At 36.6% G+C, this 13,294-nt stretch overlaps 1 protein-coding gene across 8 annotated transcripts in view; it reads left to right on the top strand.

Moving 5' to 3' along the window:
• Window positions 1-13,294, top strand: part of STXBP5L (syntaxin binding protein 5L) — a 205,921-nt gene that overhangs the window by 88,534 nt on the left and 104,093 nt on the right. For all 8 annotated transcript variants that reach the window (XM_074593571.1, XM_074593588.1, XM_074593561.1 and 5 more), the window contains one exon: window positions 8,141-8,275. In XM_074593571.1, the coding sequence (XP_074449672.1) occupies window positions 8,141-8,275 (135 nt within the window). The remainder of the gene's footprint in view (window positions 1-8,140; window positions 8,276-13,294) is intronic.

Raw genomic sequence — 13,294 nt, 5'->3', positions numbered from 1 at the left:
ACTTATAAGAAATAAAACTGGTGAAACCCAAAGGACGTGTTGCATGCTGTATACATTGACTGTCCTTGTGAAGGGCTCATGATAAGCTCATAAGCTTTTATCTAAATACATAAATTCAGCCTTTATTCAAGGGAGATCTCCAAGTTTACTAGTCTAATAAAATGTAATGCATCTAATGTGGTTTGGAATATGCTTTTTCTAATTTATTCTAGGTTCTTTTAGGTTTGAATTAACTGCTTGTAAATAATTTTTGTTAACACCCGTTATAAATGCTCATATAGTCACTACATTTTGTGTAGTTAACATAAGCATTTGTGTCTTAAAAGAAGTATTTATGGAATGCTGCAAATTATTAATTACAATTGTGATTGCACATTCATATGAAATAGTAAGCTCACAATTCAACAATGGGCCTAACTTTAGGCTTATAGCGTTATTTCACCTGTCTGGAAGTTTTGCATAGGAACTTCTAGCCTTTGAAGAAGCAGAGGAACAGCCTGATTTTACTTTTGGTTGTTTTTAACAGGGGAAGAAGGAAGATGAGGACCCAAATACGCTAATGGTAGTGCTTTGCTTTGCACTCTATATTTTAGTTTTTAACACTTTAGAGGATTAATAATCAGTCCCAATTTCTAAAAATCAGGATGCTTCAGAATGTGCCAATAGATCCAAAGAAAAAAAAGGGACCCAGCTAGGGACAAAACCAAAGTATCTTGAGAAAGAAATGGTTTTTCAGTGCATTTCGTAAAATTTCACTTTTTTTTTTGTCTTCTTGTATTCCTCTTTCTTATTCTTGTAACTTGTTTAAGTATAATATTTCAGGTAACGGACATCATGAAAAATGCAGGTATCGTAAACACTTTGAAAGCAGCAGTGGGCCACCAACCAGTTGACACATCTAAGTAATTTGCAGTAATGAATACTTGTAGCTAAAGCAACATAAAGACAAATACAACTGTTTTGTGAACTGATTGGGTAAGATGAATAATCATCTGAGATACTGAACTTAAAAGGGACTTGGGCAAACAGATGTATAGCACTAGAAAGTATCTGTTACCACTGCTTTGACTCTATATTTCATTCCTGTTCCTTTGTAAGGAACATGTATTGAATTGCCTCCTGTAAAGCAATTCATTTTACTGTCTCTTTCTTTAAAACATTGATCTCTACAGACTATGTTAAGAGGCCTAAGTAAGTAGTCCTTCAAGTGGTCCTACTGTTTGCAAGTATTGATAGTTCAGTCAGGAAACAGACAACAGTGGCATGTGAGCTAAATGATCTCTTGTTTCACAGTGTTTAATTGTAAATAGTTTGTGACTTTCATTCATAACCTAGAATTTATTGCTAGATATGATTCACTGAGTAGTTATAAACGGAATAGTCACATTCAGCTCCTGACTAATTTGATGGAAAATAGAACTAAGTTCTAATTATTACACTCTTCATTAGATATTCTTCACCTACGCAGTCCTGTCATAACCTTTAAATGTAGCATATGCAGGATAGTCTTAAAGCAACAAAGAATATCGTAGCAGTCTGTATAACACTCAACCGGAAAAAAATTCAGAGATGGAAATGTTCATGCAGTATTTTGAGAATTTACCTAAATATTCCCTTTTGTTCAGATATCCCTAAATAACAATGGAGTTTAATACTCCAATGCATTTGTTATGCTGTCACCAGGTTTCTATGCGATTTATGTACAATGTATTTTCAGCTCTACTTCACTTTCTTCTATATAAGTAATTAAAACATAAAATAAGAAGGACCAATTGATTTTAATTCAAAATAAGTGTTGACTGATGATGCTATATATGTGAAACAGAAGATTTTTCTTAATTTAAATTGAAACTAAATCACACTTTTAAAAACCAGGTGGACCACAAGAATCAGCCTCACAGCCATGTTTGGTTCATTCACTGCTAGGATCTGCATCTATAATTTTTGAAATGATCCTGTGTGGTATGTGGAGAATCTAGTTTGAATAGGAGAAAGTTTCATGTTGTGATATACTATCACCAAGACCCCGAAAGGAAAAACTGTCTGGATGTATTGAGCTGCTATATATTTCACTTGACTCGTAGTCATGCCAGTTAGTAATTTACAGTATTTCCTGTTCTCTCATGTCAGCCCTAAAGGCTGTGCGTACACTTTAAGTAAATTAAACTAGATGTTTAAGTTAAACACTGGAAATCCCAGTAATGGAGGTCATCTTGGATTTCTGCCTTCCTAGGACTTCCTGGTATATAATCACTCAAACAGTCCATGTTGCAGGGGAGACACTGTTATTGCTACACACAGACCCAGCTCACATCTTTCTGGGGAACTGCACAACCAGTGCAAGCTGCAAACCAGTGCAAGCTGCAAACACATCACATGATATGAACGGCAAATTGCATGGATTGCTGCTATTGTACATGTCTTTTACATGTCTTACAGAGCTGATGAGCTCCAAATTTATATATAGTTCGGGGAGAAGAGTAAATACCTCCAGAGGCCAAATAGCTTATAATTTACATCCTTTGCTTGATCTGCTGGAAACAGCTCCTTTTCTTCATTGTCCATAGCTTTAGCCTGTGCTTCTGTTAAGGCACTTGTTTTAGGCACGCTTTCAGGTCAGCTACAAATTACTTTTCTTGAATAGCTCTCTAAATCTTATGTTGTGCATTTAATGACTTAAAGCAATAATCTCAGCTATAACATTCCCTTGCGAACTGACAGAAAAGCAACCCGACATTTTCTGAGAATGCTGGCTAGCCAGAAGCCCCCTCAGAAAGGCCAGTCTGCTTTCAACCGCTGGAGAAGGAGGGGCACTAAATGAGCCTGGTCTTCTTTGTATGTCAATAAAGACATTTCATATTACTTCTGTGCAAAAATACCAAAACATTAAGGGAGTAGTGGGGGAAAAAAAGGGTTGGTTGGAAATAATTTGTGCTTGCTGATGGAGGGAGAGGGGGACTGTATATGAAGTCATGAGGCACGCTCGGCAGCTGTAGTTTTCATTGCTGGGAGAAGTCATCCTGCAGAAGTCAAGAAGGACTTATCTAGTGTTTTTCCTCTGGTGTGAATGTTCATCGAGGGCTACACAGGGCACACATTCCTCTCTAAAAAGAGCTGCTTTGAAAGAGGACCTGACAGAACATCAGCCAGTCATTGGCTAGTACCGGGGAGGATGGCCAGTCTATCAGGTGGCAGTGCCAAGAGAACAGCTTGTGATGATGACCAGCTGAGGTAAGTAGCATAAATTAGTGGAGAGCACTGAAAGCACCAGAGAATGCTGGAGAAGATTCCTTGAGTCAGGAGGGGAGCGATAATCACTCTAATGAAAAGACAGACTTCTGATGTGCATAAGCTTCTTAAGAAGGTGATCAGCTTTCTCAGCAGCTGAACTGATCCGTGCTGGGACAATGCTCTGTAAATTGGATGTAAGACAGTGGCTGTAACTTAGTAGTCACTGACAGCTGAGACAAGGTTGGGCCAGGACCAGGCTGGTATGCCTTGTAGCTACTGGGCTTACTTCCTGTCAGCTGCTCATGTTCCCAAGTTAGTGCTTCTTCATGTTTCATCTCCCTCTTCTCCTGTAAATTTTTGAGGTTTCCATCTTTTCTGAGACCCTGGACGGTGTAGTTTATTCTGGTAGGATTCTGAGAAGGAGTTCAAGATGATTGGTTTTTGTAGGAACTTAAACTGAACCCTTCTGCCAGTCAGTGCTGGGCATAAGGACTATACATGTTCTATGCTTGTCCATATTTAAGATTATCTGTATAAAGGGAAAAGGCATAGTATAAATATAGTTGCAGTTTTGATATCAAGGAACGAGCAATTAAATTAGAAAAACTGTTCATCGTTTTGACAAAAATGCAATTTATTTTCCCCCCTTCCACAGCTCTCCCCAGTCTCCACCAGGAACAGTGTTCTAGAAAAGTTCTCCATACTAAGAATTGGAAAACAAAATTAACAAAGCAGAGGCAGAAGGAAGTGTTCTCAAAATTATCTTTCATTTTTCTTAGAGCAATATGATTAGTGTATTAAAGACAACTTTAAGCAGTATTTCAGAGAATGTAGCAGTCTAATTTACTTTAACATTGTAGTATTCTACTAATATGCAATGGGGTTTTTTGGTCAGAGTTGTTGGACTGTAGAGTGCTCTGATTTTCTGAAAAATACACCTTTTCAAGATTTGCTAGTCAGAATATATTCCTTTCTGAAATGAGGTTAAATTTTTCTGACAATGCCTCTTTAAGTTATTCCATTATCTCTCTTACATTGTTTACATAATTTTAGAAATGTTTTCAGGACTTTTGCTAAAGAGCTTTTGCTTAATAAATTCTGATTTATGTGTCTTATTTGGCATGTATTGATTTTTTTTAAATTATATTTTATATCCTGTTTCCATTGGAAAACTGATGCAATGTTCCAGAATGTTTTGGCAGCATAGGAACACCTTTTTTGGTATCAGTCCATTTTTTACTATTTCTTACAATGATCAACGAGATTCATATTGTGGTTGGCTGCTAAGAGTTTATAATATCCACATTTCTGTCTGAATTTTTCTTAAGTGATCATCATTGAGCAAATTCTCAGGTCTCTGTTTAATTGGGTTCCATGTTATCTCAAGCAGATTGACAATCTGATTAAATATTGGCAGAAGTACTTCATAGTGGCATAAGTCACTACAACCCTTACCTTCTTAAGGAGAAAAATAACCTCTCTTTCTTTCTTTCTGTCTAATTGACTGTTTTTTGTAAAGGCATCAAAGAACATCTTAATTTCCTTGTGGGATATATGACTAATAGAGGGATACCTTTCATCCACAATGAAAACTACAGTATGAGACTTCATTGTTTTCTCTTGAAGAAATCGTTATGTAATTTCAGTACTTAAATGGAAGATGGTCATTAAAAATCTGAGGCTTGCTTCAAAGCTTTCAAACCTCAAAGTTAATATTTTCTGTAAAAGTGAAAAGTCAATAATACATAAAGCAGTTTGCATTTAATTTACATAATGTAAAAGAAAACTACTTCAGAGCAGTGCATAGTTTTCTGAAAATATGAAAATCATATGGCTTTGTTGGGTGAAGCCTAAGAATGTATTGTATTAAAATGCCTAGTAATCCCTATGCTCTAATAGGTTTGTTACATATCTGGATTGTCTTTAAGGGAAAAGCACTTTCTTATAAGCTCACATATTGTAAAAGGTGATATTTGATAATGCGTAATAAAAGTTTGGGTAAACAGTGAGGACTCATAGGGCAGTTTTCATTGTAGAAGAGAGAACATGCAGAATACTTTCTTATCTGGCTGTCCCATAAATCTATCAGAATGAAATGAAATTATTCAAGAGGAAATAGCTGAGCTCAAAACAGAAAAAATTATGGTCATTTTCTTCATTCTTTAGCAACACCTAATTCTCTTCTGGTCCTTCCTACTATATATCCAGACTTAGTAACTACTGGTGCCTGGGATTTCAGATAGGCCAGCAGGAAAATAAGTCTAGTAACTGATGGCCAGCAGTTAGTACTTTAGTCTGATTTTTCTCTTACTGTAGGACCTTGCTTTTGAAACATTCTTGACATTTTAAACCTACGGTGGGCAAATGGAGGACATTCAGTAGCTGGGAAATTAGACACCCATTTAGTTTGATGGTTGTTGTGGCAGTACATGCTGGAGATCGTAACCTAGAAGTCAATTTGAAAAAGGAAAAAAAGCAGACCAAAGCAGCCTAATATGATGTCTGAGGTGATGTTGAGACTTTATTTCCATAAAGTCTCAAAATCACCTCAGACAATCAGGGTATTGGATTCAGTCTTGCACTTTGGAGACCAAGTTCTCAACATCTTTTGCTTGTGAATGGATTTATCAGAAGACAGAACATTAATATGGCCGTAGGTGGACTTGAACCTGCTTAGTCTGATGACACAACTGCAAGAATTTGGAGTAGCAGCATTCAAGTCAACTAGGGCTCACTTCATAACTCATGAGTTGTTTGTCAGTCACTAAACAAATACATTTTCAACACTTTAAAAGTCACAAATATTTTCTCTTCCTGTAATTTAACAGTTTACTACAAACAAGTGCTGAATCAATCAGTGTGAAGTGGTTAAGAGGATTTATCAACCAGGGACCAGGGAGGTTTTTGCACAGGCTGGGACCTAACAGAGCATGCATATGCTTTGGAGTGCAAGAAAGAAAAGTAGAGCTAGTACAGAAATGTGAGAAATAAAAATAACTTGGACTAAATATGAATCTAACCAGAAGTGTAGCAAATGGTTCATCCGAAGAGAACGCAAAAGAAATGGAGTTATTTAGTTTTAAGGAGAAGGATCAGGAAAGATGTGAAAATCAGCTTCACATTTGTAAAACTACAAAGTGAAAAGGGCAAATTGTTCTTTGCATCTGTTATGAACAGAACAATAAAGCTAACAGCTTTAACTCCAGCAAGGAATGTAGGTGGCATGGACCACCTGCGGTTCTGTCTGTCAGATATTTGTCGATCAGCCTGCACGCGCAATATAAGTACTAAGTTGCATTTTCATTTGTGCACGCTAAACTGTAATTCCCGTTCTCAAAGCAATTCTCTTGAAAAACTTGGTTCTCTTTCCACTAAAGGCAGTGGAATTATTGCCAGAATTAGACAAGTAATGGTAAAACTTAGCCCTGCACAGATGGATAGAACAAAGCCTATATCATACTTGAATCAACAAAAAAAGATTTCTGTGAAGCATAAGCCTTATTCTAGATTCATGATTCAGTAGTAATTTCCCCTATAGACTAGGATGGGAAGACTGCATATTTCAACTGTGTTCAATCCAGTGTGACACATAAGGCAAAAAAAAATATTTTGCTCACTTGAATGAATTCAATGTTAAATGTTCTGACACATGATTAGGTATTTGGAAAATTGCAGAACTATCCAAATACTGTACAGAATCTGTTTGGAATCTTTTTGTTTGTTGAGAGTACCTTACAGGGAATGATTACAGAAAGTATGTGAAATTTGCATAAATATTGACCAATTCCTTTCATTCAAAGGGTGGCAAATGTTCTACTCAAAGGGTTTTACATGACTGGGAGGGCCAAATTACTGGAAGATAGCCAGCACCCCTCTCTCTCCTTTATAGTTAATTCAGAAAGATGGCTGTACCATAAGAAGGAAAAATTGAAACATGTATGTTCTTAAATACTGTTTATACATTTGTGGGGGAGGAAGTTGTTAAGGATAAAAGTTGTTGCATAGCTGTTAAATCAAGTTTTTTTATACGAAAGCTAGAAATAGCCTGCTTGTGGAACTGAATGATAAATATAATAACGCATGGCATACCAAGCCAGATATCAGCTTTTTGTCAATAATCATGAGTCTATACTATAAGATCAGATTAAGTTTCAGTCTCTGTAGGTAGCATGAATTCAATTATATTTCAGCAGCAAATGGTTTTGTAGATTTAGTTTTGCCTGATTGTACATAATATCTCTATAATAACTGTAGTATCGGAGAAACCTGAATCTCCTCATTCATCATCTGTGAAAACTTTTATGTATTATTGGAAGAAACTGTCATGACATCTTTCCAAGCTAATACAGCACTGGTTTATCACCCTGTAAGAATCACATGAGTGCAGGAATCAGTGTGTCTAGGATGTAATACTTAACTGCACTTGGTAATGCTCTTATCTAGTGCCCTACCCTCCCAGCTAGCCAAGAAAGTGGATGTTTTCTTGTGTGAATGATGGTGTTACACTTCTGTTGTACAAAACATTAATCCTGATGATGCCCATTAACCTCCGTTTGTTGAACTGGAAAAAATTGCTTATTCTAAGAAAGCCTAACTTGAGAGTCTTGAATACTATCATTGTGCAATTTACATACGCAGATAACATGACTTAGTTCAGTGCTCAAGTGATACGGCTCTTTTTTCCTGCCCTTAATGTAGGCAGGCAGGATGGCCCTGCTTTCTTTCATGTTCTCTTTTATGATTTTTCTGTAAATGACCCCCAAAACCTGTACATTCTTCAGAATGCTGTGCCTGCTGGGCAGGCTTTTCTCAAGTTATAGAATGGGAAGAATAGTTATTTCATCTGTAAAAGTGTTAAAAAATATTGTTGATGTGATACTTAGACACTGTTTTTGGTTTTCCTTTCCAGGATTACTTACTGCCATCTACCTTTCCAGAGTAAATGGCTTTATGTGGGAACAGAGAGGGGAAATACACACATTGTAAATATTGAGTCCTTCATTCTTTCTGGATATGTTATCATGTGGAACAAGGCAATAGAACTGTAAGTGCAGACTTTTTTGCATTTGTGTCTGTGGTAATTTTCGTAACTGTCTCTTAAGATTAATTTTTAAGAATCATTTATTTTTACAAATATTAGCAAATCTTTTGAAAACCTTTTATTTATTGAACACGTGCAGTATTAACTGTTTTGTTACAGGACATTGGGAATTCAGATTTGTGATAGAGACCGTGTAATTATATTTTGTATAGGTTAAAAAGTTACTTGGCAGTCTGTTTAACTATGAAGTTCCATGAAACACAGATAATAATTAATCTCACAAATTCAGATTTTGCTAGTTTTATGAGGGTAGCTTGATCACCGTCTCCTCCAAACATCCTATTAAGAGAATAATGGCATGTATTGGCCCTAAGACTCTATGGAGAACTTTTCTTCATTGAACTGTAGAATCATTTAGATGAGAAGGGACTGCAGGTCTCTAGTCCAAGCCTCCTGCTCAACATAGGGCTAATTTCAAAGTTAAATCAGTCTCATCAAACCCTGATGAAGTGATAGGAAAGGTAATGAGTTAAATGTCAGTTCCGCAACAAGCTAACACAGGTGCCTGTGACATGGATGTGAAATGGAGGGAGACTTATATAAAAATCTGAATGAGATAAGTCTGTATTTCCTGCAAGTAAAAGCTTCAACAGAAATGAAAAATTATTTCTCTGCTGTTTCCTCTGTGAAGTTCCAGCAAGACTAACTGCTGCGGGCAAACTCATAGAAACATGTAGATTCTTCACGTGTTAAGAAACGTGTAGATTTGGCACTTCAGGGCATGCTCTAGTGACAGAGATTGTAGGGGGTGGGGTTTTTTTGTGTATGGTTGCACTCGATGATCTCAAAGGTCCTTTCCGACCGTGAAGATTCTATGATTCTATGATAGTATTTCAGGTAGTTTCTGAGCCACCACTTCATGTTGTGAGGAGCCTGTAACTTCGGGTAGTAAACTGAAATTCACCAAGCTTAGTGAACCAAGAGGACAGTATCTAAGAAGAGGCCTACTAATCTACAGGCCTACAGTGGTGGATCTAATTCTCTGTCCCAAGCAGAGATCACATCGATAGCAACCACTCTTCTCCAAAATTCTCCACTTCCACTTTTTTAGCCCTGCTATTATTACTGGCTTTCACTAATAACTGTGTCCTCCAGGCAGACAAAAGTGATGCCTCGTTAACTTTCCTCCCCTCTGCCCCCACCAAATTTCATAGGCACAGTCATAAATATCTAATTTTATCTTCAAAGGAGAGGAAAACAAGGATTCAAATGGTAATTAGGATTCAGACAGTCTGCTGGTAAATATTTTGTCCAGTTCTCAGTTTTGGAATGTTTGTTTGTCCTGCCTTTGTAAGACGCTGCTCAGCTCTGCTCAGTAGTTTTGGCTGAAAAAATACTGCTGGAAAACGTGGTTAAATTAAAACCAGAATTAAAATGTTCGTTTTGATGAATTCTTCAGGTGGGAATTATCTTAATTATTTTCTCTTTCTTACTTTGTTTTGGTGATGTTGACATATTAGAGGGTTTTTTGATTCCTATGTTTTAATATGTATATATTATATTGGGTAGATAACATGTTTGAGATTTTGAGAACAACACATTTTGGTTTTGTGTGCATTTGGAATTTTCTTTCCTCCAGACATTAGGATGTCTATTCTGTATGGAAATAAATCTGAAAGTTGTTATGAAATGGAAGCCTTCCACCAAGTTTCCCTTCCTAATTCTTTCAAAATTCTTTTGGATAAATCTTTTTTTTTTTTTTTTAATGGCCACAACAGACCTTTTTTATGAGAACAGATTAGAATGATGCCTCTCTTCAGTGAAAAGTATGTGGCAAATAAAGGCTGCTTACTATAACAAGCTGAGTTGTTGAGATAGGCTAGATGCTGTGCAAGGAGCTACCTCTCTAGAACATTTTTGTAAACAAGCAGCCTTTCCTAACTATCTTCTTGGTATTGCCCGTGCAGGAGTACACCTAGATTTTCCAAAATTTTTCTTCCATAAATTGTGAAAGGTAATGACAGCATTAATACAGATAAGCCATGTCACCTCAAGTATTTGGAGGTGCTGCGTGATTACCGTGATAGTTTCTTCTTCCAAAAAGCTAGTTTGCCATGTACTGTTTTGGTGACAGCTGAGCACAGGTATTCATTCATGCATCTAGTTCTGTCAATCTTCTGAGTATAACTTGATCCCTGTAAGTGGTGTGCTAGAAGGCTGTATCCTCTCCATTCAGTCTGATTATGTGCTTCTTGATATGAAATGGAGGAATTTATCCTTGTCTGTATTACAGAGATAGACAGAGGATCCTGTGTGTCTCCAGATGAATTTCTCTGTATTAGAGCAAGAGGCTAGTGGGGATAATGGTGATGTTTGCCACAGCAGCTGCCTTTAACAGATCTTATAGCACTGCTGAAGTTGAAACTAGGCGACTTTTCTCGGTAAAGTAATTAGAACTCTCTCTGGAATATGACAGAAAAACAAACTATGATGTCTCTTCCAGTACTATTGCTTTTTGGCAGGAAAAACATAAGTTAGATTAGCTTTTAAAGGGAATGTTATTAACTCCACATGTACTTCATGAGGATAGGCTTATGGTAGTAGACTTTACTTTAAAATTGTACAGAGATATATTTTTGATAGAAAAAAAATTTATTTTGGGACATGAATATGTTCTTATTTGATTATATTTTTTTAATCTTCACATTGTTTTCACACAATCATCACATAATTTTCCCATTTTAGTATTATAGTATCATATGATAATTCACGTTCGAAGGACTCTGAAATTTTCTAAACCAACTTCCTGCTCGCAGTAAGGCCAGCTCTGAGACCAGGTTGTTCAGGGCTTTATAGGTTCATAGGGCTTGTTGATGTTAGGTCCTTTCAAAGGTGAAGGAAAATAGGAAAACATATGTATGTAAAACTTCAGGAACAACTGAGCCTTACCACAAATGATGTAAGAGGTAATAGTGCTCATAAAATTGTTTTTCATTCTGAGATAGATTATATCATCTCATAGTGTGGGATTAGTTTGAAGATGTTACTATTCTCTATAAAGCATGGAAGGAGAAGGTGTACCTTCTGTACGGGCATATTTGTGTCAAACTTACTGGCAAGGAAAGACCAGTGATTGCTCTGCTGTTATATTCAAGTCCTCAGTTTAGATGGAGGGTTTATAAATAGAATTTTGAGTGTGTCAGATTTGTGTGTCATCTGCACAAACAAGCCTGAAGGAGAGTTCTTCCCTCTTCATGCAACTCTCATACAGTTTCTAAAATTGCAGACCAAGTCTACCAACATAACTTGACTTTCTTTCAAAATCCCTCCTAATCTTTTTCACTGAGTTGTACCTAGTTCTAATGAAATCTCTGTGAATTTTCATGATGTGGATTTAACTCAGTTGTCATTAAGATTTCAAGGCTTTACGGTGAAAACTGATAGGAGATTGAATGGGTTAATTTTTTAAAAACCTGAAATACTTCCACTTTGGAATGTTAAACTGTGTATTACTGTACCGAAATCACTATAAAGCCAGATTACAGCTCATTTTGTGAGAGTACAAAAAAAAAAATAACAACCACACCAAGCTGACATTCCGGTTCTTTTAGTTTTTCAGAATATTGTTTGGTTGAAGAGGGCCTCCATATACATTGCTAACACTACGGCCAAGGAAACCCGGAAAGTTAAAATACAGGACATAGAAAATATATTCCAACATTTTAGTCTGTTTGTGGACTTACCAAGGTTTCAGCCGCACAAAGAGTTTGGTCACACTTCTTGAGACTAATTCATTCCGGAGAACATAACTCTCATCCTCAGAAGAAAAAAACATTATCAGTCAGTGAGGCTCATCAAATGACTGCAAGAATTTTTTTTCTAACAGTGATTCTGTTGCAGAGAAAGACTGAGGCGAAGAGGCTTAGTAGTTTAAAGAACTGAAGGAGAAACAGGATTGGATGTAACATTTTTAGACTTTGAATATGAAGCAATAAATCTTATCACCTTGTCCTGCTTGGCTACTCGACTTATAAAGTTGGCTTTTGATTTGGTTTTTGGTGTGTTTTTTTCTTGAAAGATTGTTACCATTTGTGATTTTGTTGCCTATTTTTGTATCAAAATATACTGAAAGATCTGTAGAGCACTATATTTTGGAGTGATAGTGGGTTTTCTCCCTGTGATCTGTTCAGAAGCATCATCTAGTGGGGATATATGTCAAAAAGATGGTTGCAATGCCTATTTTATCATAGGGACTATTGTCTTCTCATGCAGGAGAGGTTATCCAGCTTGCTTAAACAGTGTCTAATATTAGTGAGAAATTAAGGCCTAAATAGACAAATAACACAAAGGAAAAATGAAATTTTTTGTTTGAGGTGATTTTCAGTACTGACATAACTGATTCTAGAATTTACAGAAAAATTGCTTTATAAATTGTGTGCATTATCTAACTTTCCATGGACCTGGCCTTATCCTGAGCTGAGAAAGAATATTAGAAAGAATATAGGGCATTTTAAAAACATTTTCTCTAGCATTTCTTGTCTCAGCCATTTCTATCATATCATGTAATGTCACTACCTCAGACCACACTAAAGCATCTTTTCAGCTAAGAATGAAGAATAACTTAAAACTTTTTCACTTGTCATTTCTCTGTCATGTAGCAGAGCCTAGTCCCTTGCCAGAGATGTTTGGGGCTCATGATACTGTTTGGTTTTCCATTCTCTAATAAGCAAACACTTTCTCTCTTTTCCTTCAAAATGTTTGGAAATAGGTCTGAAAGAGAGAAATAGTCAGTGAGCCCAGCGTGTCTCCATTTACTCCAACTACAGTGAGATTAATTTTCTCAGCCTGCAGGGTCATACATTTTGGAAGGTCTTCTGGTGTTGCGAATGGAAGGAAAATCTTGATATGAGTCCACTACACTCCAAAAATGAGAGCTCTGCATTGTAAGCGCCCTTCCCAAGCATGCAGATTCCGCTGTTTGAGTACCCCACTAAGTAATGAATGAATAACTGAAACTTGTCA

Source organism: Larus michahellis, chromosome 1 (assembly GCF_964199755.1).
Source record: "Larus michahellis chromosome 1, bLarMic1.1, whole genome shotgun sequence".
Lineage (NCBI taxonomy): Eukaryota > Metazoa > Chordata > Aves > Charadriiformes > Laridae > Larus > Larus michahellis.
This window is presented reverse-complemented; position numbering and strand designations above follow the sequence as displayed.